At 39.8% G+C, this 25,890-nt stretch overlaps 1 protein-coding gene across 1 annotated transcript; it reads right to left on the minus strand.

The window, feature by feature from the left end:
* Positions 1–14,354: 14,354 nt before the first annotated feature.
* Positions 14,355–15,290, minus strand: LOC104327121 (taste receptor type 2 member 40). Its single transcript, XM_009931999.2, has one exon. The coding sequence runs from the start codon at positions 15,288–15,290 to the stop codon at positions 14,355–14,357; it is 936 nt and encodes a 311-aa protein (XP_009930301.2).
* Between the last annotated feature and the right edge of the window lie 10,600 nt (positions 15,291–25,890).

Genomic DNA, 25,890 nt, shown 5'->3' on the forward strand with positions numbered 1-25,890 from the left:
TGTGACCACTGCTAGTAGTTCTGCCTATTCTCTCATTCACTTTAGAATGATGAATTTCAGGAAATAAAAGTTGCTGAGTTAATTATTGCTCATATATTTGTGAAGGTTGCCAAAGCAGGTCAGGACACTACCAGTACTAATGCGTGTATATGTTCTTGCATGTAAAATGATCTTATGTTTTATGGAGCAGATCATCTTCAGTGCCATCACATGGCACATACAGGACAACCAAGTATCAGGCTCAGTCAGCATGGGTTTATGAAAGGCAGGTCCTGCTTGACCAACCTGATCTCCTTCTATGACAAGACGACCTGCTTAGTGCATTAGGGAAAGGCTGTGGATGTTGTTTACCTGGACTTCAGTAAAGCTTTTTACACTGTTTCCCACAGCTTTTGCATGGAGAAACTGGCTGCCCATGGCTTGAACAAGTGTACTCTTTGCTGGGTAAATAACTGGCTGGAAGGTCGGGCCCGAAGAGTTGTGGTGAACGGAATTAAATCAAGTTGGTGGCTGATCACAAGTGGTGTTCCCCAGGCCTCAGCATTGGGGCCATCTCTGTCTATCAGTATTGGGGCCATCTCTGTTTAATGTGTTTATCAACAATCTGGACAAGGAGATGGAGTGCTCCCTCAGTAAGTTTGCAGATGACACCGAACTGGGCGGGAGTGTCAATCTGCTTGAGAGTAGGAAGGCTTTGCAGGGCGATCTGGACAGGCTGGATTGATGAGCCGAGGTCAGTTGTATAAGGTTCAACATGGCCAAGTGTCAGACCTGCACCTGGGTCACAACAACCCCATGCAATGCTACAGGCTTGGGGAAGAGTGGCTGGAAAGCTGCCTGGCGGAAAAGGCCCTGGGGGTTCTGGTCAACCCAGGTGGCCAAGAAGGCCAACGGCATCCTGGCTTGTATCAGGAATAGTGTGGCCAGCAGGAGTAGGGAGGTGACCATGCCCCTATACTTGGCACTGGTGAGGCTGCATCTTGAATACTGTGTTCAGTTTTGGGCCCCTCACTACAGGAAGGACATTGAGGTGCTGGAGTGTGTCCAAAGAAGAGCAATGAGGCTGGCGAAAAGCCTAGCCCACAAATCTTACGAGGAGCAGCTGAAGGAACTGGGGTTGTTTAGTCTGGAGAAGAGGAGGCTGAGGGGAGACGTTATTGCTCTCTACAGCTGCCTGAAAGGAGGTTTTCTTCCAGACAAGTAGTTGGCTTCATCAGAAACATTCTGATTATCTCAGGGCTTGGACCTGACGTTTGCTAAGATCATTGGAAAAAGGAAGAAATAATGTATGCTTGTAGGAAATCAGCAGAGACAGATAAATGTGATTTTGGTCACTGCCAACCCTAATACAGACCTGAACATCTTCTAGGAGGTTGCCTGGGACAGCTTCACCCATTGTGCTTTTTGCCACGGCCTGTTGCAAAATGAACTGCCAGGCAGTGAATGAACTCCCTGGAAGTTGGTTGCCTGCCAAATAGCCTCTTAAACCCTCTAGGAGGTCTCCTGGGGTAGGCTGCTCGATTTATATTTTGTCTGCAACCTCTTCTGAAACAGTATACTTTAGTGTCACATGTGGCCAAAATAGCGTGTCACAAGGTCATTGCCAACGGTCCACATGAATACCTTGCTTTGTGACAGTTGTGGTGAAAAACATTTCAATGAAGGACTCTGCAGACAACATCCCCATGGATGCTGAAGACATTTTAAGATTGGCAGGGTTAAAATTGTCTCATCTGCACAGCCTGCCTATATTACTTGCTTTGAACTTGCTCTCTTGGCACTCAATGATCTGTGAAAGTGATAGGAACTGATCTATGTATGGACTGGAGCAACGAAGCTCCTACCCCAGCTTGCAGAACCAAAGAACAACTCAGCAGTACCACTGAGGTACCAAGACAAGAGGAATGTAAGGCCCATGGGTCCAGTCAAGACTATATGGTGGTCCTGCATTACCTCTGAGACTGAAGCTGCCCTCCCCGAGGAGTGGTGCTATAAGAAACAGGACACTGGATCCACACAAACCTACAGGCCCCTTAGAAGGAATCTTCCAGCATTTCTAAAGTCTTCTGCTCCTGTAGTGTAGCCCCCCCAGCACATAAAACAGATGCCTGTGAACTGCTGTGCAAAAATAGGGAATAGTGCAATAGCTGAATAATACTTTGATCCTGCTGCTCCCATGACTGTCACAGAAGAGTGATCAGTACTTAAAAGTATATTTGTAAGGGGATTTGTACAAGCAGCCACAGGGGATCTACAGGCCTTGGGAGGCTTGCATGAATAGTTGTCAGCAACAGGGCACTGTGGGGATCCCAGGACCAGCTACTGGATAGACTGCTTGTCTCAGCCCAGCTACTGGAAGGATCCATACTGTATGCATGTACATGTTTCACAATAACACATCTTCCTCCTGACGAGCCAGAGAGAGGCACGGGATGAGGCCATTGGTGCTGTTCGTGTTTGCGTGAGTGCTGAGTGTTTCTGTCTGTAATGTTCTGTGGCCAGCTGTGTTTGTGTCTGTATGTGTACTATAGAGGCATATTTGGTTTTGTGCCTACTGGCTATTAGTCGGACCTCCAGGCACGGTGCCTTGGCAGCCTTGCTTCTGTGGGTTCCTGCGTTTGGCAACACCCTAACATAAGGAAGAACACAGAGGTGTGTTTCAAGATTCACTCTGTTGGGTTTCTCTTTCAGGTCATTTTTATGTATTCACTTTTGCATTTAGCCTTAGAATCTCCTTCTGTCACCTGACTCTTCTTTTATATCTTCTTTAATATTCTTTAATATTTCAGATTACTTCTGTTTTCTCTTGTCATTTTTTCTCCCTTCATTTCTTCACTCCCTCTGCTACTGTTGTTTGGTCTCATTCAGAACAGATCAGTCTGATTTGTTACTTAACCTTATGCTCTTCTGCCTCTCCCTATGAGTCAGACTCAACCTGTACATCTGGACTATTTTCTGATACTTTTGATTTCTCAGAATTGGAAAGTTTCTTCTTTTAACTTTTCTTTTGTGTTGTGGGTTTTTTTTTTTTTCTTGATGGTAAAGAGACTTTTGAAAGCAAAGTTCCACTTCCATCTTATGTTTTCCTTCTTAAACAGTGAATCTCATTTAATTCCTTCCTTTTTTAGAAGTAAGAAAGTCTACAATGAGCTATAGAGTTCTTCATCAATCTTCTACATGCAAAGATCTTAATTCTTTTACAAGGAGTTGTATTTCCCTGTTTCCCTTAAAGCTCCTTTGCTTTTTTTTCCCCTGCAATTGTCTGCATTGTATTTTTTGTCTGTTCCCTGTTTCAGGTTTTATCTCTGTTTTCTGGGTCATGTCATACCCCAGTAGTGTTGCATCATTAATCCTATTAAACCTCTGTTCCCCTGTGGATTTTAGGACTTGGTTTTCTGGATTTAACTCAAAATCTTTTCTGTTATCTGGCTCTGGGTTTTCTTCTTCTTCTCATGAGGAAGACACACTGGTGATACCCACAGCCCTTTGTGTTATCTCTCAGATAGTTCTTCTGAGGAAATATTTTTAATAGCAGACCTCTTACCATTCTATATAGAAGAAAAGTATGTTTTGGAAGATAAAATGGTCAAGATAGTCTACTGAAACAAGCATGGTGTTTCTTTAAGACAGTGAGAAGTGTTATCTGGGCTGGTGATGCAAAGTTAGGATGCATCAACAGTACCAAGGAGGAGGGAGATAACTTGAGGATGAGTGTAAGGTGGCTGGATGAAACACATTACTACAGAAAATGAAGAAAAAAGGATAGATCTTGTCATTCTGTAATAAATTGACAGGAACCATAGCATTGTAAAAAAGGAAATGCAATTCTAGGCTGTATCGGTTGAGACTTTGCAGTACAGATAGAGGATTATTAAGATAATTCTACAGTGTATTTTTACAGTAACAGTTTTGCTCACATATAACCAAATGATGTACTAGAATTGGAACAACAGAAAGAAGGGGTTCAAGGACAATCAGAGGAATACAAAGTCCATCTTACAGTCAAAGGATGATGAAGAGACTAACAAAAAATTTCAGTCTAACAAATCAAACTTCTCCTTCTAAGTATTTTCAGACGGGTTAATACAAAGGACTGCATGATGTGAAGCAGAGTATAAAGTTGCTGTGGAGACATGTAAGACTGGATATCACCAGGAGGCTTCTAACATTCAGAAAAATGAGGTCCAGGAATGAGCTTCCAATAAAAATGGTAACAGGAAGAAACTTTTCTAGTAATGACCAAGGTCATAATCACTGGCCATTTTTCCTTCGGTTAACAGAAGTGTAGACTTGATGACTGAGGTGGTCCCCTTCCTTTGTCCCATAATTCAGGAATTATGACAAAAGACCTTCTGCATATAACAGATTTTTGCTGTAAAAACATAGAGAATACGTAACGCAAGATGTTGTAGAGCTGGATCTGAATATGAACAAGAGAAGATTGCTGTAGAGTAGGCAAAATACCTTACCCCATAGCGACCATGTAGCATTTTCACCTGGTAATTGACAGTGGATGTTCCCCTGTGGACAAGCAAAATCTCATATTTTCCTACACTATGACCAATGAAGTGCAAGGGTCAGTGAGGGAGGAATGAGCCATTTTAATGGAATATTTATTGTTCAAGTGAGGTACAGATGGGACTCAGGCAGACAACCACTGATGAGTTTGTGCTAATCCTAAAGATCCAAGCAAGGACAAGATGGTTTCACGAGTAGAATTGTAAATTTTCCTGATAGGTGTTCAAGTGAGGGGAGAGAAATATCACAGTCAATATTTATTAGATCAGCTTTTACTGGTTAAACTGTTAATAGAATCAAGCTGATATTATTAATAGCAGATAACTATTCACATAATACGTTCAATTATTGCTTCACACACAGTTGCTCACTGACAGTTACCTGCTTAGAGCAAGAGCCTGGAGGCCCATCCCAAAACCAAAGGGTTGTTATGACAGGGCTTCCAACTGAGCCTAGAAAGGTCCTTTAGGGCCCATTTTTCAGCAGGTCTGTATGTAATTCTGTTATCTTTGTACATAGAAGTAACTGCATCGTGGGATGTGGTCCAAGTTACACAACCTGCTGTTGGTATCATTGTGTGCTCGTGGCCCTGACACATTCGAGACCCTTGATGTTCTGAGTTTATCTGTTCTTGTGGATCCACAGGACCGAGGGTCTCAAGACCTCATGTATTCTTGGGAGACTTCTACATGCTGCCTCTCAGCACCTACCTATCCTCTCTTCGATCTGATTTCTGGTTACTGTTTTTCCATTCACACACACAGGCACTGCTCAATCATGCAAATTCACCCACTACAGGCTTTTATGACAGACGTGGAGTACCTGAGCTGATCCATAAGCCAGCATGTGTCTCACAAGACACTTTCCTATCCCACGATTTCAGCTCATAACAGCAATCTTTAGCTCCAATCACTTTGGACACAATTCTCTCATACCTGTGTGAAATTTATACCGTTATGGCTGATGCACATTAAAACTTATAATTTTAAAATATGTCACTTGCTGCAACATAACGAAGAGGCAAACAGCTCCTGCCTCATTGTTTGCATTCTCTCTACCACCTACTGACACCGTGTTTCCCTTCAAAAGACAGGAGCTGTATCCCTGCAGGGGTCTGTTCTCCACACTTTTGACTTCAGGGGCACAGAGTTTTCCAGTTAAAATTGGCAGAGCACAGTGAATCTTTGTCTATAATCTGCTGGTCTCCACACAGCACAGCCAGGCAGCATTCCAGTGATCGTCGTTCTGCAGCTGCCCTTGGCTGCTGATCCCTGTCAGCCTCTCTAGCATGTTAAAGGTAGGCAGGCGAAGGAGCTACTGCCCCGACACTTCGGCAGCTGTTGCTCTGTGGTGTTCAGGAAGAGCTGCTGTCCTCTCTGCTTACCAGACAGTGCCATGAGTAAGGGCTTCTGGTAAGCTTTCAACCTACCAGGCTAACAGGTAAAAAAAAATTCTTGAATATTTGTCCTACAGTGCTGTTAAAGGGATTTAATCAGAGTATAAACCCTCTTGCACAGAAGGCTATACAGATTTCTAAAAGACTCCCTTTCGTCTATGAACGTGGGTGAGGAAGATACACAAACACACATCTTGTGGTCCAAAGATAATATAGGCTGCTTCAAAACTTGTTTTGGGGCTGCATAACTATATGTGTCTTTGAACTGCTGTTATCTTGAAACAAAACATAGATGGAGCTAAGAGGTGAAGCTAATACACATAATGCTAAGGTAAAGATGGGGGTGTCTGAAGGAAAACAAGCAGTTAGGAAGGAAACCGCTTGCTTTCTTGCTCGGGCTGTGCTGGAGGGATTTTGAGTTTCAGAGAAATGAGATGTATCCTGTGGTTAAGTGAAACCTGAGCTTTGAGAAGGATTAATCTCTGTACCTCAAACTGACAATGGTTTAAACAAACATCTGAAATGAAGTCATCTGGAGTGGTATTTACCTTTGTGAATGTTTGGAATGTATTTTTCAATAACTTCCAAAAGCTGGTCATGTATTTTGTTACATTCTTGTGGGCTCAAATGCTCTTGGAGAAGGGGCAGTCATAAATTTTTCAACAAAAGCATGACTTGAGGAAAGTGTACTTTAAAGAAGTACATATATTTGACAAAATTTGTTTTTAAGGAGGGATCAAGTGCAAGCCAATATGATTTGTATGTAGAAAAAGTTAAGATGTTGTTCATTTTCAGAATAAACTATGTTTTGATCCATTGAATGTCTCCATCCCCAAGGGTTAAACCAATCTAAAGTTTTAGTGTCTTCTTTGAATTGTGGTCTAAGGCAGATTTTTTTGGTGGACTTCCTCTGAGACATTTTAATTTGTACATGGAAACTTTGGTGGTTTCTTTTTGTGGCTATTATTTCTTTATATACCATTTAAAAAAAACCCCAAATAAATAAATAAATAAATAAAATATTTTAACATGATTCTCTGTTACTTTTTTCCTTCAAGTTTTTATTAAATCTAGGTAGTCATGAAATCACTATTTGTTCAAGCCATGTGTGGCAAAATTAACTTGAGGTAACTGTTGAGGAGTTCATGAGGAGTATGCAACCAACTAATGACAGAACAACTAATCCAATGGCTTCTGAAAAGTTGCATTAATGATGGTGCATTATGCTATGACCTCTGCTCCAAGAAAATGTGAGGCTACCTCTAGTTTTTAATTAAATGCCAGGAAAGGGGGCTTAGAAGAAAGATGGGGACAAAATTTTAACAGGGCCTGTTGTGATAGGACAAGGGGTAATGGTTTTAAACAAAAAGAGGGTAGACGTAGAATAGATATAAGGAAGAAATTTCCTACAATGAGTGTGGTGAAACACTGGAACAGGTTTCCCAGAGAGGTGGTAGATGCCCCACCCCTGCAAACATTCAAGGTCAGGTTGGACCGAGCTCTGAGCAACCTGATCTGGTGGTAAATGCCCCATTTTAACTTCTGTACTCCTTGATGCAGTAGTCTGCCTTCATTTGTGTTGCATTCCAAAGAGAATTCAATCACCGTTGAGTGTTTTACAACAGGGCAATTACTAAACTAGTTATCTTCAGTGGTTTTAGGAGTAGCTGATTCAGAGGGATTTGATTGGCGGAGTTCTTGATTTGGCACTGTTCTTCTGATTGCTTTCTGTGTATTTGTAGAGCGGTTAGCCAGATATATAAAGAGAGAGAGAGAAGGAACTGTGTAAGAACGTAAGTGTAGTGCACCATGTGTATAGCTATCTATTAATGAAACATGTATTCTAAGAAAATAGGAGCTTAATAAATAAAAGACATAAAAGTAAATATTCTCTGTGGTCTGAATTTCTCCATGGCATAATCTTCTGTCAAGAAAAGGGGAATTTACAATAACCCTAATATCACATGTATTGATATCAAGAAGGAGAAAATCTATTCAAGAGTTTTAAATGCTCCTATTATGTATGTTGGATTGAATCCTTAAATTTTCAAATTTGGAGAAAAGAGGAATGCCTGTATCTTTTTAGGAAATAATTTCAGCACTGAAAATTTGGGCATTAAGTATGATTAGCCACTTTTCACTAATCTTTTAAGTTTTTTATATTTTTGTGTTATATACAACATATATTTGGCATATTTTCAAGATGCTGTCTTAAAATTATCACCTTTCTCAAGTACCTTCTGTGCATAGGCATTAATCAAGTTAAAATCAGGATGATAGTACTGCACTTAGGATATGTACCCCGATAAAGACAAAGTTGTGGATTTCTGGGAAAGCCTCAAAGATGCAATAAGATTTTCCATTTCTCTTAGCTCAGGAAAGAATGCTTTGATTGTATTATGCTGATCAGTAATCACAAGGATGCAAACTACAGTGAATGGCTGTTTGCATATCCTGTTTGGATCCTTTAACTCTTTCTATGTTTAATTTATGTATCACCTTTCTGTACAATTCCATGTTACAGGCAATAAAAAAATTAGGAATTCATTGCAATCTGTGCCAGTTACCTGCTTTATAACTGCTGCCTGAACAGTCTACAAAAGTAAAACTGAGTATCATACAGCTAGAATAGAGGCGATCTGGCTAGTATCAATAGCCAAGGCTCTGGAGGTTGTATGAAATTGATTTGGTAAAGCAGAGTGATAGGATCTCCATAGAGAAATGATAACCCGTGTACAAAGAACACCTACGATTGTTCTGCAGAAAAACATAGGCCATGGGTGTATAGGCCGAACATGAGCAATGGGTGTATAGGCCGAACATGAGCATGACATCAGATTCCCAGGAAGACACTTCAGCCCCTATGAGCAGGATTCCATCTGGGGTTTTTTTTCCCATTTCTGCTGGATTTTTGTCCAATAAAAGTTTCATGTAAACCTGATAATCCATGGATAGAAAAGGCACTGTAAACAAAGACTCTGGTCTCTTAGCTCAGGACACTTAATATTGTAAGTGACAGTCACTTTCTCTGTTGTGTCCAATTAGTACTATACTAAGGAAGCATCTCCACCAAGAGAGTGGAGAGAACCTCCTACAACCCCCTCCACGCTTACAACCTAGTAACATCAGCTGTGATTAGACCTTTAAAGCTGCTCAACTATTGATTTATGCTGCACGTGGGCACGGCAAAAATAATGCATGATAAACGTATGTGCTGCTTTATCTAGGCTTTTTTTTTTTTTAATTCCACCAGAATTTGAGTCAGAAATAGTATACAGTGTTTCTTGGTGCTTGCAGAACTGAAACTCTAGGCATGAATAAATTTCGAAGACAAGCAATGAGAGATCTAGAAAATTTTTGAATTTCTTCCAGTATTTTTTGGACTTCTGTTTCAAATCTGGCTTTCTTACAACATGTTATATCAAGGAAATAGTAAGGGATAAGTCCTCTTCTTGCTTGTAGAAATAGCATGCTTGTTTCTCCTAAAGAGGTGAAAAGGACTTGTCTTTATATTTGACAATACCTTTGTTTAGGATGATTTGTTGCCGGCAGGTCACAAAAACGCAAAGAAGTGCAACAATAACCATAGAAAAGTTAATTTTCATTCTTTTGCTCAAGAATAGCAAACCTGCTTGCACGATGATGCCCATACATGAGACTGGTGATACTGTTTCTCAAGTTAATTCTAGTGTAGTTTTCTCCTAAATACGTAGTTATCTATAGTATCTGTAACCCTGGTATCTCTGAGTTCTTACTGTGGTCAGAGAGCAATACTGTGCGTACCACAGTTCAGATGTGTTTTGATTAATCCGTTAGTAAAGATGACCTACACCAGATAACTGCAGATATAACAGACATCTAATTTTCAAAATTCTGTTGTCAGGAAAGTCACTGTTGTCAGGAAACCTTGAAAAAAATAGGAAACCTTGAAAAAATAGTCTGCAAAGAATCCACACAGATACCATATACCTGCAAATTTGGATATGAGATGCAGAACACTTTAATCCATAGCATGGTATTATTTCATGAAAAAAATTACAGGACCAAGCACAGTTTAATCATAAAAAGTTTTCTTTAGAAATGCAAAATCTAAAATTATTCGATCTTCGGAAATTATCTATAAAATATCTGAAACTGTATGTAAATATGTAAATATAGTGTATAAACTATAAAACCTTACATTCAAACCAAAGAATTATACAATTATATGATAAGTGTACGAAGGAGTTTCAAAACAGTTTGAAAAGTTACCTTACACAGAGTTATTCATTAAATATTGAGTACATAAGAAAATACGTATGGAGTTTCAAGACATCCACTTAACCCTTGAGGCTCATTTCTGTTTGATGAGCACAGGAATATACAAAATCCTGCCTCATTTATGATGTAACTATAAGACTAAGCTACTTTGCTAAGAAATGTTAGACACATAAACTGACTTCCTCAAAAATACAGTCTCAATTGTTTTCAAATATACAGGGGAAAATCCATATGTATGTGAAATTTTTCTATAACTCAATGTCCTTCTCTTATTTTCTTGCTTCCTGAGAAAGGCTATGTAGTTCTTCTAGCAACTGGAACATGTATGAACATACTGCCTCCTCTGCTTCTCTTTCAGAAAGTGAGCCAGTTTTGCCATAAAAGACACAACCCATTGAGAAACAATGTAGGCCATATGTATAATGTGTCCTTATGCTCCTGCCTCTGGCTGGACGGAATGTGTCAAACAGTGAAGACTTTGATGATTCTGCCTGTCCAGGAGGCAGGTGACATCCAACAAAAATGATGAAGAAACATGTAGTCAAATGCTGACAAAATACCAATACAGATGGTGAAGGAAAGTTTCATCAGTTAATGAATTAATTCCCTTTGCATTGCTGGTCTGTTTTACTCATAACCAGTCACACAATAGTCTACTATTTTCCTTCAGTTTTGCTCTGACCCTTTTACTCTCTCTGTCCTTGACTTAGTATGTGTCACATTTGTCTTCGCTTTCAACTCTTTCCTCACTTTAGAGAGTGTGAGTTACTTCATGACTTATGCGGTGGGATGTTCTTAGGCTTTGTTCAAACAATGCTGGAAAAGAATGTGGTAGCTAATTCCTCTTATACCATTAAGGCTGATGTCTGTCACTTCAGCTTTTCAAACCTGAGCGTCTATATATCAGTGAAGAAGCCTGAATTCGTAAGCCTTACAAATGTGATTTCTGCAGAAAATGGGTTTGGCAAAATATGTACTTTCAGGACAGCTTTTCACACACACACACACACACAGAACAGCTGAGATGTGTTAAAATGAAGATTTTTACTGGGAAAGATGAGATTTTCTATTCAGATCTCTTTTTCTTCCCTTTGAAATAAGTGATTTATGAATCCATATGAATATAAGATACACACTAACTGTGACTCTTTTTCAACAAACTGTGCTTTTATGACAACTCCTTTTAGCAGAAATTTCCTTCATTCTTGGAGGAACTGATGTTAATTGCTCATGGGCTTTCACAAACACATATACTATCACAATAAACTGGAATTTCTGTCCATGCTGTACTTTAATTCAATGCAAATCCCGTTTTTCATCCCTGAGCTTAGTGTAGCATTGCAGGTGTCAAAAAAAGAAATAAAGAATTCCATTTCATAGGACAGAGGAAAATAATTCAAATGCTATGTGTAGGTGTCATCATTTGAACTCCCCTTCATGCAACAGATACTGTTCTAAGAGGTTTCACTGCTGAAGTAAAAAGTAAGAAGGTGGACACAAAGAGAGCTCAGTGAATTGGCCTAAATAAACAGCAAAACTTCACTTGTGCAAGACTCCTGCAACCTGCCTTATCAGAAACACTGTTTTAGGCATGAGCAATAGTTGCATTTCCGTATCTCCACAAATTAAGCCCCACAAAGATGAAAGAAAATTAAGTGTAATGAAGAAACCATGCCCTTTTTAAAGGTGTATTTTGGTTTAAGTAGCTGTCCAATTTAATGTTGAAGTCCTGCATTCCATTTTTACATGCACATGCAGAGGTGTAAAGAACCATCATAGAAGATGCCTGGTTGCAAATATGTCCCTGTGTATGTATATATTGGTGTGTACACATAGTGTTCATTTCAGGAGGGTGTGTGAGGAATGAGCTGTATCTGTGTGCTATTGATAGGTTTTCCTGTTTCTTAAAATCATGTTCTGATGGGCATTGAAAATTGAGTCCATAACATGTTTTCCAGAATTTCAGTTATGAAAAATCCATCTTATGAGTATGCAAAGCAGAGAAGGATCTTGTAGTGATCTGTCAGTTACACGGCACATCTTTGCATTTATTGCCTTGAGCTAATGACTAGAATCAAATTACTGTTTCATTACTTGGAAAAGAGGCCAGACAGTGATTTAGAAAACAAATAAGGGCTGTTGCCTTTTTTTCTCTGAATTACTCTGTGATGATTATTTCTAATTATGAAGGATTTCATTATTTACCAGTCATGTATAGGCTACTTCAATATACTGATACTATCACAAAACTGAAGTTCTGACTGTGACCTCTTTTCTTAACCATTTTGTTCAGGGCCTTTTCTGTGTATGGCTTCATCAGTGTCCAATAGTCCATAGTCCCATGCAGTATAACAGAAGCACTGTTCTGTCTGTCCACTACAAAGGAAATCTAAATGCCATATACCTCGTTATAATGTAGTCATAATGTTACAATGTTATAATATTTCTTCAGGAAACAGAAATCACATTGCAGTCATTTACAAGGAATTTGCTCCTCAGACAAAAAGAAAAGCTTCTGACTAAACTAGTAAATTAAAGAAATCCAGAAAAGTACCTTTGGTGGAAAGGAGCTTTGTTCCAAATGCTGGCATCTTTGTTTTATGCTACATTTGAGCAATTTCCTAGAAAAATTTTGTATTTTGTTGTTGGACCCTCAGTGAAAAGAGCTACAAGACAACATGATTTGTATCATCTCATTCTACTAGTGTTAGAATGGGATGAACTTTGAACTTTGCTTGTTCCTGATTTGATTTACTGTACCAGTTTTGAGAGCTGCCAGTGCCTCTGAGTAGTGTTGGCGTGTGTGGAAATAGTTGGGATGTTTTAGAAGGGTCTGGTAAGATGAATTTCAAACTTTCTTCAGATTGTAAGCAGTTAAATTTAAGATGTGGGTATCAAGCCAACTTCCAGCTTACAAACAAAACAGAGAAAAGAGAAAAATGCTTACTATTAGATAAAATATATGATATCCAAGAATCATAACTCTAGTAACTATTAATTTCCTACTAGTACATGTGTTTTTTTTCCCCAGAACAAATGCTTATCAATCTTATTTAATAATAGAACAACAAGGATTTAGTATGCTGTTTATAAAATGCATTTTAAAGATATTTTTATTAATATAACAAGTTAGGTAGCTGATCAGTTACAGAAATAAAGGTCTACCAGAATATTGACACTGTAAGTTGCCTTCCAGTATTTCTGTCTAGTTTTCTTCTTAGGTTCCAAAATGAATGTTGATGCACAGGTAACTTTTTTATTTAACTCTATGCAAAGAAAGCTTTGGAGGGAAGATCCACTTAAAGAGTCTGAAAAATAGCAGAGGAATCTCTTTCACATCTCATATCCACTGAGGAAAGTGGTTAGATTGTTTGTTCGTGAGGGGGGAAATGGAAAAGAAATAATGGAATGTAAAGCAAATGGTGTGATAGAGGCTGTTCAGGGTATCCCTGCTGAGCAGCCATGTACCTTACAGCTCAGCCTGAAGCAGGGCAAAATACAGGTTTTATGGGTTGACCATACCTCATATGTCTTGCTTGTTCCTGTGGTCAGAGAGATCCCCCAATGAGGCGACACCATGGAGGGGCAGAGAATAGACCAAATCTCCCAACGTGTGTTTCATGGTGCTAAGCTGGGAACCACCATTTTTTACAGATGGTGAAAATGTCATGTTGTGGTCTCATTGCCATATTCTGAATCTTCACCAGTTCTGTTAAATGCCATACAAAATTCTTCTGCAAGCCTGAAAGGACTGCTGTCACCTGTGGAACAGTTTGTGTCATAAGGAGAAGAAAGACTCCAACAGAAATCTTTAACTTGGTATTCTTAAATATTTTTAAAAACATAATTCCAGCACAAACTCAGTTTACATACAGTACATTACTTCAAACAGATTGACTGTGGCAACAGCAAAATCGGATATTTTAAATCAAAATGGGTGTAGTAGACACAAGGCTTAAGCCATATAGATCTTAGTGATGATGATTTTAAAAGAATGTAAACTCCCACAGCAACTGAAAATGATCATAAAGTTCCAGTTCTAATGAGCTGAGTTTTGGACTCTGCCAAAATATGTGATTTCTCCAGGAATCTGTAATTTATTTCTAAGGCTGAAGGAATTCCTGCGTAGAAATAAATGACTAATTTCTAAACTAGAAAGCCCAGGCTAGCCCAGCATCTTTCACATGGATCTAGTTCTGATGTGACAGTTTGCGTGTTGCAAAATCCTAGCTGGCACCTTTCGAAATTTGGGGTTGCTCCAGATTAAGATCATAGAGTGTCCTGCAGGACAGGCAGGTATTACAGCTGTACATATGGCTTCCCCAAGGCTTAAAGGTGGAAAAATGTTGTATAAAATCAGAAAGACAGAAATAAAATTTGTAACATAGAGGATAAGGAAGGAAAAGAGTGACTTAATGGCACGAATATGGGCCTCTAAGCTGGGATCTCTGAAGCCACTTGCATTATTTTGCATCTGTCTGGTGTGTATCCACAGAGACCTAATCAGCAGGATACTTGAAACAATAAACACTGTTAAAGGCAGAGCTGTACCAGTGTTGCACAGAAGAACGAAAGAAAACAGACTAGCTTTCATTGTGACTCTCATTTCTGAAGAGTTTGTTGTGTTTACAGGAGAAGTGAAGTTGTTGTATACGTTGTAGACATCCCAGGAGAAAGGAAGAGAGGTTGCAAGGGAGAAAAGAGTTGATGTTATCAGCATCCAGGGCATGAGACTGGAAATTCTTTGCTTCAGCCAGAAGAACAAAGACTGAGAAAAATTAGCAACCTTGGTACAATAGAAGACACTAAGCCAGGCAGAAAACCAGAGGCTGGAGTAGTTCAGAAACACAAAAACTGTCCTGGAAGTTACAAGAAAATTTTCTTCATAATAGTATGTCTTGCAAAACAAACTCAGGAACAAATCCAGCATCATCCAAGCCTGCAAAAAGAATCTGGATAAACTCAGGAAGATCATAATCATGTCAAACTGTGACAATATTTTGCTCCTGATGCAGCTAATTGAACTGACAGCCAAGATAGTTCCATTTCCTAGAAGTCCTGCCATGGATCCAATTACTGCAATTGTTAGAAAAAGGAGAGTAAAGAATGTGGACATAGCAACTCAAGAGCTCACAATGTTTACTCAGCTTTTCATGGGCTCTTGAAAGCCGTCGGTCTGCAGGGCAATGCCAATGCCAACTAGCTGTTATTAGCACATACTCACCTATTTATCCTAGAGGAAGAAATCTCATGGTAAATAATTTAATATTTATGTTATTTTACATTTTTTCATGATCAATTGCTCAGCTGCTTTCGGTAAGCATGCAAATTGGATAAAGATTCAGTTACAGTCTTTTCAGTTCAGAGAAAAGATTTGCATTTAAAGGGCTCAGAAGCAATTTAAAAAATGTGTTGTTGTCCAGTTTCACAGAACCCTCTGAATTTAGGTGTGTAAAGATGGAGCAGAGTTTCAAATGTGTGTATTATCTCCCATGCTAGGATTGGGCCCCATACCCCTATCTGTGGGGAGAGAAAGACCATTTCAATAGCAGAAAGTGCAAGAAAGGTAAGAGATTTTCAGAAAATACACAATGAACTAAATTTTGTACACAAAAGCCCAAAGTCTCTTAAACCTGTTTAAGGAGCCTGAGTTGATTTCCACGTCTGGCCATCATGCAGTTAATATTCTTCCCTCACTCCTGAAACTGTTTGGTAAGCATTCTCACCGTGAGTCCTAGGTTTGCAGAAAAGACGTTCACCGCTTCATTTTTCCAAAAAAAACCAAAGGATTCAGACCTTGGTTCAACACCACTTATGGCCTTGTAATGGAATAGCTGGTGTTATCTAAGAAGAGCATCCCATCCACAAGGGAACTGGATGCTTTAGTACACTAGTTTTACAGTCTTTCTTCAACACCCCCCCCCCCCCAGTGCTAGCTCCTAAGCGTTAAAGTTCTGCAGCCAGCAGCCTAACTACACCTTTAAGGACCAATCACATCAAAGCCAACTGCAGAGAAAGATACGGTTTGCACTGATTGGCAGCTCATTCCTACCATCTAACTGTTGAAGCAAGCACAGAATTTGCTCTTGCTGTTTATGTTATGATGTGGATGTGATCTGCTGCCTTGTTTCTTTGCTTTGACTACTGCCAGCCCACTTCTAGTCGCTGTTTTTATTCACCCACCATGCTGGAGCATAGTGGTCTGGAGGATAAGTTACTCACCCTGGCCAGACAAGAATCTGGCCAAGCCTTCCAACTTTCAGTTAAATGTCTTAACTGCTATATATCAGAGGAGAAAGACAGAGGGATCCTACCTCATTTCCCGTGACAAAAAGGCATTGTCACTTTTGATTGAAATGATTTGAAATGATTGAAATCATTTGAAATTATTTGAAGGTGACATTGCCAAGAAGAACAGGAATCTCTGTACCTTGAAGAGGTATGTCAAGGTCAATCACAGAATCATAGAATGTTAGGGGTTGGAAGGGACCTCTGGGGATCATCTAGTCCAACCCCCCTGCCAAAGCAGGGTCACCTACAGCAGGCTGCACAGGACCACGTCCAGGCAAGTCTTGAATATCTCCAGAGAAGGAGACTCCACAACCTCCCTGGGCAGCTTGTGCCAGGGCTCCGTCACCCTCAGAGTAAAGAAGTTCATCCTCATGTTCAGCTGGAATTTCTTATGCTTCAGTTTGTGCCTGTTGCCCCTTGTCCTGTCGCTGGGCACCACTGAAAAGAACCTGGCCCCATCCTCCTGACACCCACCCTTCAGATATTTATAGGAATTCAGAAGATCCCCTCGCAGCCTTCTCTTCTTCAGGCTAAACAAGCCCAGCTCCCTCAGCTTTTCCTCATAGGAGAGATGCTCCGGTCCCCTCATCATCCTCATAGCCCTCCACTGGACTCTCTCCAGTAGCTCCTCATCTCTCTTGAACTGGGGAGCCCAGAACTGAACCCAGTACTCCAGATGGGGCCGCACTAGGGCAGAATAGAGGGGGAGGAGAACAATACTCTGGATGGGAAAATATCTGCATCTGTTTAACTCCATTGAGAGAGATTTGGGCATTTTCTTTCCTTTTCTTCCCTGGTGTCTGTTCAATGATCACTGGGAAATCAGGTGCTTTCCTTAGCACTGGCAGAGGAAGAGGTGTCAGACCAGACATACTGACATCCTAGTGCTATGAAATACAGACATGTCTAGGGTTATGCAGCAGCTGAACGGGGGTTTTTACAACTACAGTTTTGAATGCTGATGTCTGATGTCCCACTTTACATGCCCATATTTGTATTTTATAACTGATGTCTAAACCTCTCCCTGAATTGCACAATTATCACTTCCAAGTTTGTGAGAAATCCTTACCATTATTACCATTAAGAAGCTATTACCATTAATACTTACCATTATCATTAGTATTACCGTTAATACTTACCATTAAGAAACAAAATGGATGTCCTTGTAATGGGGCCTCAGGTCAGCTCCTTATCTTTATCAGACATGATAAAATGGTTGTTACAAAGAGGATTATATGTTGTCTGTGTGGAGATTTTTAAATAATATCATTATCACTACATGCTTATTCAGAGTGTTCCAAACTGAAATAATAAATTTGTAGGAAGACAGGACTAGTGAAAATGAAAATTATTTTACCAAAGTGCTGCACCAGTCCATTTTGCTCTGGTCTCCTGAAAAAATACAGAAGTCACCTGTGGAATTTAAGATCTGGAAATACACAGCATTAAATACAGGAGAAATGGCACAAGTGTTAACAGAGTCATAGTCTTGCTCCCATATGGAATGTGCATACTTCTAACATTCAGTTGTTCTTGCTAGAAGGAGTGAATTCAAACACTTTCCATATGCAAGAAGAAAAAGTTTCAGGGTCTTGTAAGTGAGTGGACAGGTTTGGGTTAAGAGAAAAGGTTTGGGAAGGATGTTTTATTTGAACTGAAGAAAAAACACAAAGGCTTTTTATAAATTAAGTGATACGAATAGGTGTCAGTAATACAGTAGAAGGTGTGGGCAGTTATCGAGGGACAAATTTTGAAAATATTTTTTGCAGTTTCTTAGTGTAGTATTGTTTACAAATGCTTTAATGTAATCTATGATTGCCTAGGGCAGTGCCCAAACTTTTTTGATCACACACCCCATGAATAAAAAAATTTTGAGCATGTGCCCCTGATATATGCGTATTTATTTATTTATAAATTATATACATGTACCACTGTACATATTATGTACATATAATTACTACATACATTCTAGAACATACACAAAAAATGAAAATAAAAAACTATTAAAGATGAAATAAACAATATTCAAAAATAATTTTTATAGTATTTTATTAATAGTACAAAACCTTTTTTTATTCTCACTAAAAATATTATAGTCAATTATTTTTAGTGAGAGCAATGTGATTGGATATGCTTCATTATTTTTTAAAATCTCGGCTGAACACTTTGTGATACAGTGATTCAAAGGTCTAGTTCTATGTTCAGTTTATTTCGATACTTGGTCTTATAGGCTGAAAAAGTCGTAGCTGAAAAAGATATCTCACAAAGATACATAAATCCAAATGGAAGAAGTATAATCTTGGCTGTGCTTCCTAAATCACGATACTATTATTTCAATCCCATCCACAACTTATGCAAAGGTTTTTGTTGAAATTCAGCTAGTAAATTTGCATCTTCCCTGATGTCAGTTTTTTGCAAACCAATCAGAGGTGTTGCATTTTTGTACCTTGAACAAATTGGTTCAAAACCCATTGAAACTATCCCTTTGGAAAGTTCTGTTTCCAAATTATGTAAATGTACATGTATGAGAGTTTTTGTAGATGGCACGCTTATGTAATTTTCAGCAAAATCTACACAATACGCTTCTTTTGCAAAGCACTTGCTTTCTCACTGTCAGAACATCACTTTCACCTTGAAGGCATACATTAAATGTGTTTATTTTTTTTAAAATCCTACTACTGGTAGACACTTGTCATCACAGAAAAGGTCAGCAAATTCAGAACACTTGTATTTTTATAAAATAAATGTGTAACTGGCCATTAAATACAACAACTCTTTTAAGCCCATAGCCATGAGATCACCAGCAAAAGTCTGTGTGGTACTCTGCTGGGTTTACGTGGCAGCTTGGGGTGGGGTGGGGGGGCTGTATGCGTGGCTGTTGTGAGAAGAGACCAGATGCTGCCCTCAAGTTGCGCAGAACCGGTTCCAGTCACCTCCAAAAGAGACACACCACAGGCCAAGGGGGACCCAATCAGCGATGCTGGTGAAGCCTCTGTGATAACATATTTAAGAAAGGGTAAAACACACTGCACAGCAGCTGTGAGAAAGAGGAGTGAGAAAATGTGAGAGAAACAACTGTACAGACATGAATGTCAGAGAAGAAAGAGGGGGAGGAGGTGTTCCAGGTACCAGAGCAGAGATTACCCTGCAGCCCCTGGAGAAGACCATAGTAACATAGGTTGTCCCCCTGCAACCCGTGAAAGACCACGTTGGAGCAGATGTCCACACTGCAGCCCCTGGAGAGCCCACACCACAGCAGGTGGATATGTCCTGAAGGAAGCTGCAGCTTGTGGAGATCCCATGCTGGAGCAGGCTCCTGGCAGGAGCTGTGGCCTGTGGAGAGGAGCCCACAATGGAGCAGGTTTTCTAGCAGGACCTGTGGCCTGTGGGGGACCCAGGCTGAAGCAGTCTGTTCCTGGAGGACTGCACTGTGTGGAGAGGACCCATGCTGGAGCAGTTCATGAAGGACTGAAATCTGTGGGAGGGACCCCATGTTGGAGCCAGGGAACAGCGTGAGCAGGAAGGCATGGCGGAGATGAAGTGCTATGAACTGACTGCAGTCCCCATTCCCTGTCCCACTGCACTGCTCAGAGCAGGAGGAGGAAGAAAAGCAGGGAATGAAGAGAAGGGTATGGGGGGAAAAGGTTTTTGGTTTTGTTCTTTATTTCTCACTACCCTACTCTGTTACTGACTGGCAATAAATTAATTCATTTCCCTAAGTTGAGTCTGTTTTGCCTGTGACGGTAATTGCCAAGTGATCTCACTGTCTCAGTCCACGAGCTTTTTAATCATATTTTCTCCTCCTGTCCTGCTGAGGAAGGGGAGTATAGAGTGGCTTGGTGGGCATCTGGCAGCCAGCCAAGGTCAACACACCACAGGTTCAAAGATTTTCATGGTCACTCCCCATCTCATTACAAAGTATTGTAAAGATTCTACTGTTTCAAGGTCTTGTTTATGTTAAATTAACCACATCAGTGACATCCTGTAGCACTTTGGGCATGTCTGGCTCTCATTTCTTTGCTGCAATAGCTTGCCTACGAACAATGCAGTGAATGAATTTCAGGTGCGGTGCTGTCTATGTAACCTTGCCACGGATTCCTTTTCTTACGACAGCCAACTGCTGCTCCACTGGTCATTACACTTGCACAACTTTTCCGTAAAACACTTTTGTTAAAGAAGTCATTTACTGGTAAGAATATAGCTTCTCTGGTAAATCTCTCCTTTAGTGGCTCACAGAATGTAGTTCTTCATGTATTTCACTATTGAAACATAATCTAGCAAATACCATAAGCTGAGACATTTTAGAAAGATCTGTACTTTCATCCAGCTGCATAGTAAGCCTCTCACACTCTGTAATTTGTACTGACACTTGTTTCTTCAACCCTTCAGTGACATTTTCTATGCCTCATCCAGCAGTGTTTGCTGACAAAGGAATGCATTTTGGTTTGCCACTGTCTTGTTTTGTGTATTATTTCAGCCATTTTTACCATGCAGGAAGAACAAGTGTTTCCCCAGTGGTGTGTGGCTTTTTCTCTTTTGCTATGAAGCAAGCAACCTCAAAGGAATCTTCTAAACATTTATCATTAAGTTTAGTGACCTTTTGTGAAGTACTGGATTGAATATCGGATAGCTTGAAACATCGCTGAAAAAATTGTAGAGGCTTGTCTTCGTGTTCTGGGTGCTTAGTTTTTAAATGACTTGCTAATTCTGATGGTTTCATAGTGTCATTAGCCAACTTTTCTTAATATAGGGTAAGGTATTTTCCACGCAGATAGATCTGCGTGGCCAGCTGTGTGCTCGAGTATCATGATTGTGTGTGTTCGTTTGTGTTTCTGTATATGCTTGAGGAGCATGCGCTTAGCCTCACTACCGGCTCAACCTCGGGTAAACACAGCCACAGCATCCATGCATCATCAGGACAGTGGATTCATCAACCTGTAGCAGTATAATCCTTAGATTACAGAATCTAATGAAGAGCAATAGTAAGTATACAGACATCTTTAAACAAGTATCATAAATGTCATCTATGCTGGTGATGTTCCAACAAGATAGATTAGTTCTACATTTAATGAAATTATGTAACAATGTATGGATGTCTGTTAGTAGTTATTAACATACTACAGTACTGTCCTAATGGTACAAGCTGTTTGTACAATTAGAGAATTGGACATAGATGATGTCAGCAAATTGCTTACAAAAATTATTCTTAAATTAGTTTTGGTAGACTATTAGTATGTTATGATTCATCCCATATGTAACAAACTACAGAACTTGCAGTTGTTTCATGCAGCTTTCTATTGTCCTGGCGACCCACTCCAGGGAATTATCTTTGTTTCCATGGCTAAGAGACCTGGAGTGAGTCACATGCATATACTCGTTGCACACCTCAAAAGCCAGGCCAAGCCTACCCTGTCTGGCAGCTAACAAGCTGACTGATACTGCTGCCATTCTAACTGCTGGTTTGGATTCTACTAATGCAAATTATGTATTCTCAGTTAGGCTCATGCTCAGGAATTATCTAGAAAGTACTGGACCAATCTTTTTCTCCAGGTAGGGGCAAAGTGAGCCACTGAAGGGTAGATAATTTCTTTACGCTGCAGAAAATGACCCTCTGGTTCCTGGGGTGATATTGTGTTGTACACTTGGGTGGACCAGCAGGAAGTGACAAATTTTGACATAAAGAAAGTCACCTTCATGCTTCTATGCACTGACCTAGTGCCTGTCACCAAGTGTCACCATATCACATTCTGTGTGTCAACATCCGTGAAGAAGGTCCTCCGTCACATTGTGTAGACTTGCCATCTTGTTGTTGATTGCTAGGCAACCAATTTGAAGTCCATAGTGCAGATGGAGACGGAGGTCTCCCAGGCCATGTTCCAGACTGTCTACCCATGGGTCAAAAACAGCATCACAGAGATCAGATCGATGTTAGCTGAACCTGAACTTCCCATCTTCATGGAGACAATTAGCAAAGTACATGTCTTCATACACTGTTCATAGAGAAGCTACTATCAGTACATTGATTTCAAAAGCTACTCAACATGCTGCAAGTCTAGAGGGAGAATTATGGATGAAGCATAGATTACAATGGCCATGTGTGTCAAGGAGCAGCAGGAGGAGCTGTTCCTTAAGGGAAGGTGAGCAAGGAAGTTAGCATCACCACAAGGCAGGCAGGGACAGTAAGGGCACTGTCAGGCATGCTGTGCCACAGCATATGAGCAAGGATAGCAGATAAGATCTGTGACAGTAACTAGGGTCAGCCAGCAGTCCAGGGACTGCCAGATGAGTCTATGGTGGAAAGGCATGTCCAAGATCAAGCCAGGAATCCAAGTCCACAGGTCAGTATCGGTATGCAGATCAGCTAAGCATGTGTAAGGGCATAGGCACGGCTGCAGCGTAGTTCAGGTAGAGACCAAGGGTGAGCGCCCAGCTTAGAAACAGCCTCTGAAAGTATGGGTGGCCAGGCCCCACTGAGGCTTCTCACAGCAATTTGATTTAAGGTCAGCCAGCTGCACTGTGACAGTTGGCTCTGAATCTAGGCCACCAAAACCCCAGAAGCAGTGGAGAGAGAATGCGCTCAAGGCCCTGACAGTATACACCGTGGCAGTACCTGGGAACTTGATCAGTGAGCCCTTCCCAGTACCGTCTTTCTGCCATCTGGTGGTAAAATGAATAATATCAGTGCTATTCAAAACAAGAAAATTCCAAGGCTTTGACCAAGAAAAGAGTTTGTTTAAAAAGAATTAACTACCACAGTAGACAGGTAGTTAAGTACATAAAGTAGTTCAGTAAGTGTATAGAGAATAAGTATACAGTCTACAGTATTCTGGGCTGTTTTTATAGGACCATAGCCAGTATCCCTCAACACTTTAAGACAGTATCTGAAATACTGCATCCAGTATTCAGGGGTAATTTTATTTTTCTAGTGACTGGAGACTACTGAACCTGCAGATAACACCAGGATTGGACTGGCTGAAAGTTTTTGGAAGACAAGTCAGAATTCAGAATCATCTTGACAAACTGGAGATGCAGACTGAAAAAATACAGACAAATGCTCATAGATACAAATAAACATATGCATAAATACTGGATGGGGAAGAAGCTGTCAGCAGAACTGCAGAGAAGGATCTGCTGGGTACAGCAACAGTTGTGAAGACAGTTATAAAAAAGACAAAGGGCATGCTGGGATATGCAAACAGCAATTTTTTTTGTTGTGCAAGTGAAGGCATTGTACTGTTCTATGTAGCTCTATTGAGGTTGTGCTGCAGAACTGCAAAAAATAAAATAAAATGCAAAAATTGAAAACACCAGCCTTGTTTATTTTAGAGAGAAGAAATGTGCAAAAGGGCTCAACATGCAAAAAATAACTCTAAAGGTACAGCAATAAACTTTTTTCCATGTACATTATGGGGAGGGCAAGGAGTGGCAGGATTCATAATTGCAAAGTCAGATCCTTTTTACAACTAGAATGTTAAAACTTAAGGAAAAAAAGGTCACATATATTCTCATTGCAATTTTTTTTTTTTTAAGGAAAGTTGATCCTGCCTTTGAGATGAGAGGTGAATGAAAGCACATCTTACTCATTTAGCTACATGGAAGTCTACAAGAAATGCATTTGTTTCAGTTTCATCAGTCTGGGAGAAAATCTTCCTCTGCTAATTAGGCTGTTCAGTTTGTCTTTTGACTTTGTGTACTGGAGCCTTTGATTGTTAATAATTCCTCATAGTCACATAGGAAATTATTTAGTTAATTTCAGAATATTCCACATTGCTGGGCAGATGCAAACAACTCCATTTTACAGATGCACTAATAAGTTAGCAGGTGACTCAAACCCACATATTACGTCAGGATCAAAGATAGGAGTGGAACTTGAAATCTCCAGAATCCTGAGTTTAGGCCTTAACTACTGAAACACAGTGCGATAGCTGGAGATACTGAACAGGATGAAAAGAGTAAGAAAAGAAGACACAGAATGAAAACTTGGTGGAATGACATAGTAAGGAAGTTGAGGGTTCTGCTCTGGAGCAATGTGGTCACTTTTTTACGATGTCAGTCATCTGCATTGCAAAGTATATGAAAAGCTTTGGTATCAAGTTTGATCGAAAACATAAATGAGGACAGCAGATTTGGGGACTGAATAGAAGAGAATAATTTTTATGACTGATGACACTTCAATGTCCAGTCCACAGCTGTAACTAATCGGAAATAGTATGGACATACATCTACCCTCCAAAATATTGAAAAACAGTGTTCTTGCTGACGTATTCTGAAGCATTGGCTTTGAAGCATTGGCAATGAATCCCTATAGTTTCTAATCTAACTGTAAACACTATGCTTCTGCATAGGTTCTCGTTTTGGCATTACAGTTAAAATATACGTGTTGAGACACAAGTCTGAGTTTTATTCAACTGACTGTTGCATTTTAACAGTCATGACTCAAGGGGTTCTACCTCAGAAAAACTTAATCTACATGTGAAAGATAATTGATTCTGCTTGTTAGTCCCATGATCTCTGAAATTCAAGGCCTTTTTTACATCACACATTAGCACCCATTATTTAGGTTATAAGGCTTAGTTCTGTTTTACTGTCACCAAGCACAGAACTTAGCCTGAGTTTGCCATAAGCAGATATTAGTGAACAACTCCACATCTCACACAAGATGAGATCTTGTCTCTTGTCTGAATTGGATCTGTGGGGCTAATGCAGTAAAACAGAGGACACAGCTTTTGTATTATTAAATTCACCACCTTTGATTATGTTGAATATGAAAGGGGAATTTTTGTTCCACTAATTCTTCAGAATCTGAACCAAATTTTAGAGCAAATATCCTTTTAAATTCTAAAAAAGGAATTAGGTAGCCAGTACTTTAAAGAACTACAGAAAATGGTTTTCTAGGATGTATGAATGTGGTGCACTGTGAAGAAGCAAGAATGGAGTTGGTACAAACTTAATTCTAACACAGTCCCTCTGGCTGTCTGCTGGGCTCAGACATTTCGTTTGTGTATTTCTTCATTTAGTTTTGCTGTCTATAGTTTGAACCACAGTATTTTTATCTACTGCATTTTCAGCTTTTTAAATACTTTATGGGGCAAACATCTACTTTGTCCTTAGAGTTGCCTGCTATTGAGGAGGCATGCTAAATGTGTCTGCTTATACAGGGATTATTTTTTGCTCTCCTTCATTTTAAAGAGAAGCCTCATGTGTGTTTTGGGATGGTTTCACAGTTAATGTCTGAATGTGTAAAAAGGTATACAACTACAAAAAATCTTTTTTAGTATAAAACTTTACCCTGTTGCATAGAAAAAAATTCAAGTTCTCACTAGTACAGTGACTGCAACAAACTACAAAATCATTAACAATACTCTGTAGTGATATTATAATTAAGCCTATATATTCATAGAGATTGTGCACAGTGAAGCAATTAA

This window comes from Opisthocomus hoazin, chromosome 1 (genome assembly GCF_030867145.1).
Source record: "Opisthocomus hoazin isolate bOpiHoa1 chromosome 1, bOpiHoa1.hap1, whole genome shotgun sequence".
NCBI classification, from domain to species: Eukaryota; Metazoa; Chordata; class Aves; order Opisthocomiformes; family Opisthocomidae; genus Opisthocomus; species Opisthocomus hoazin.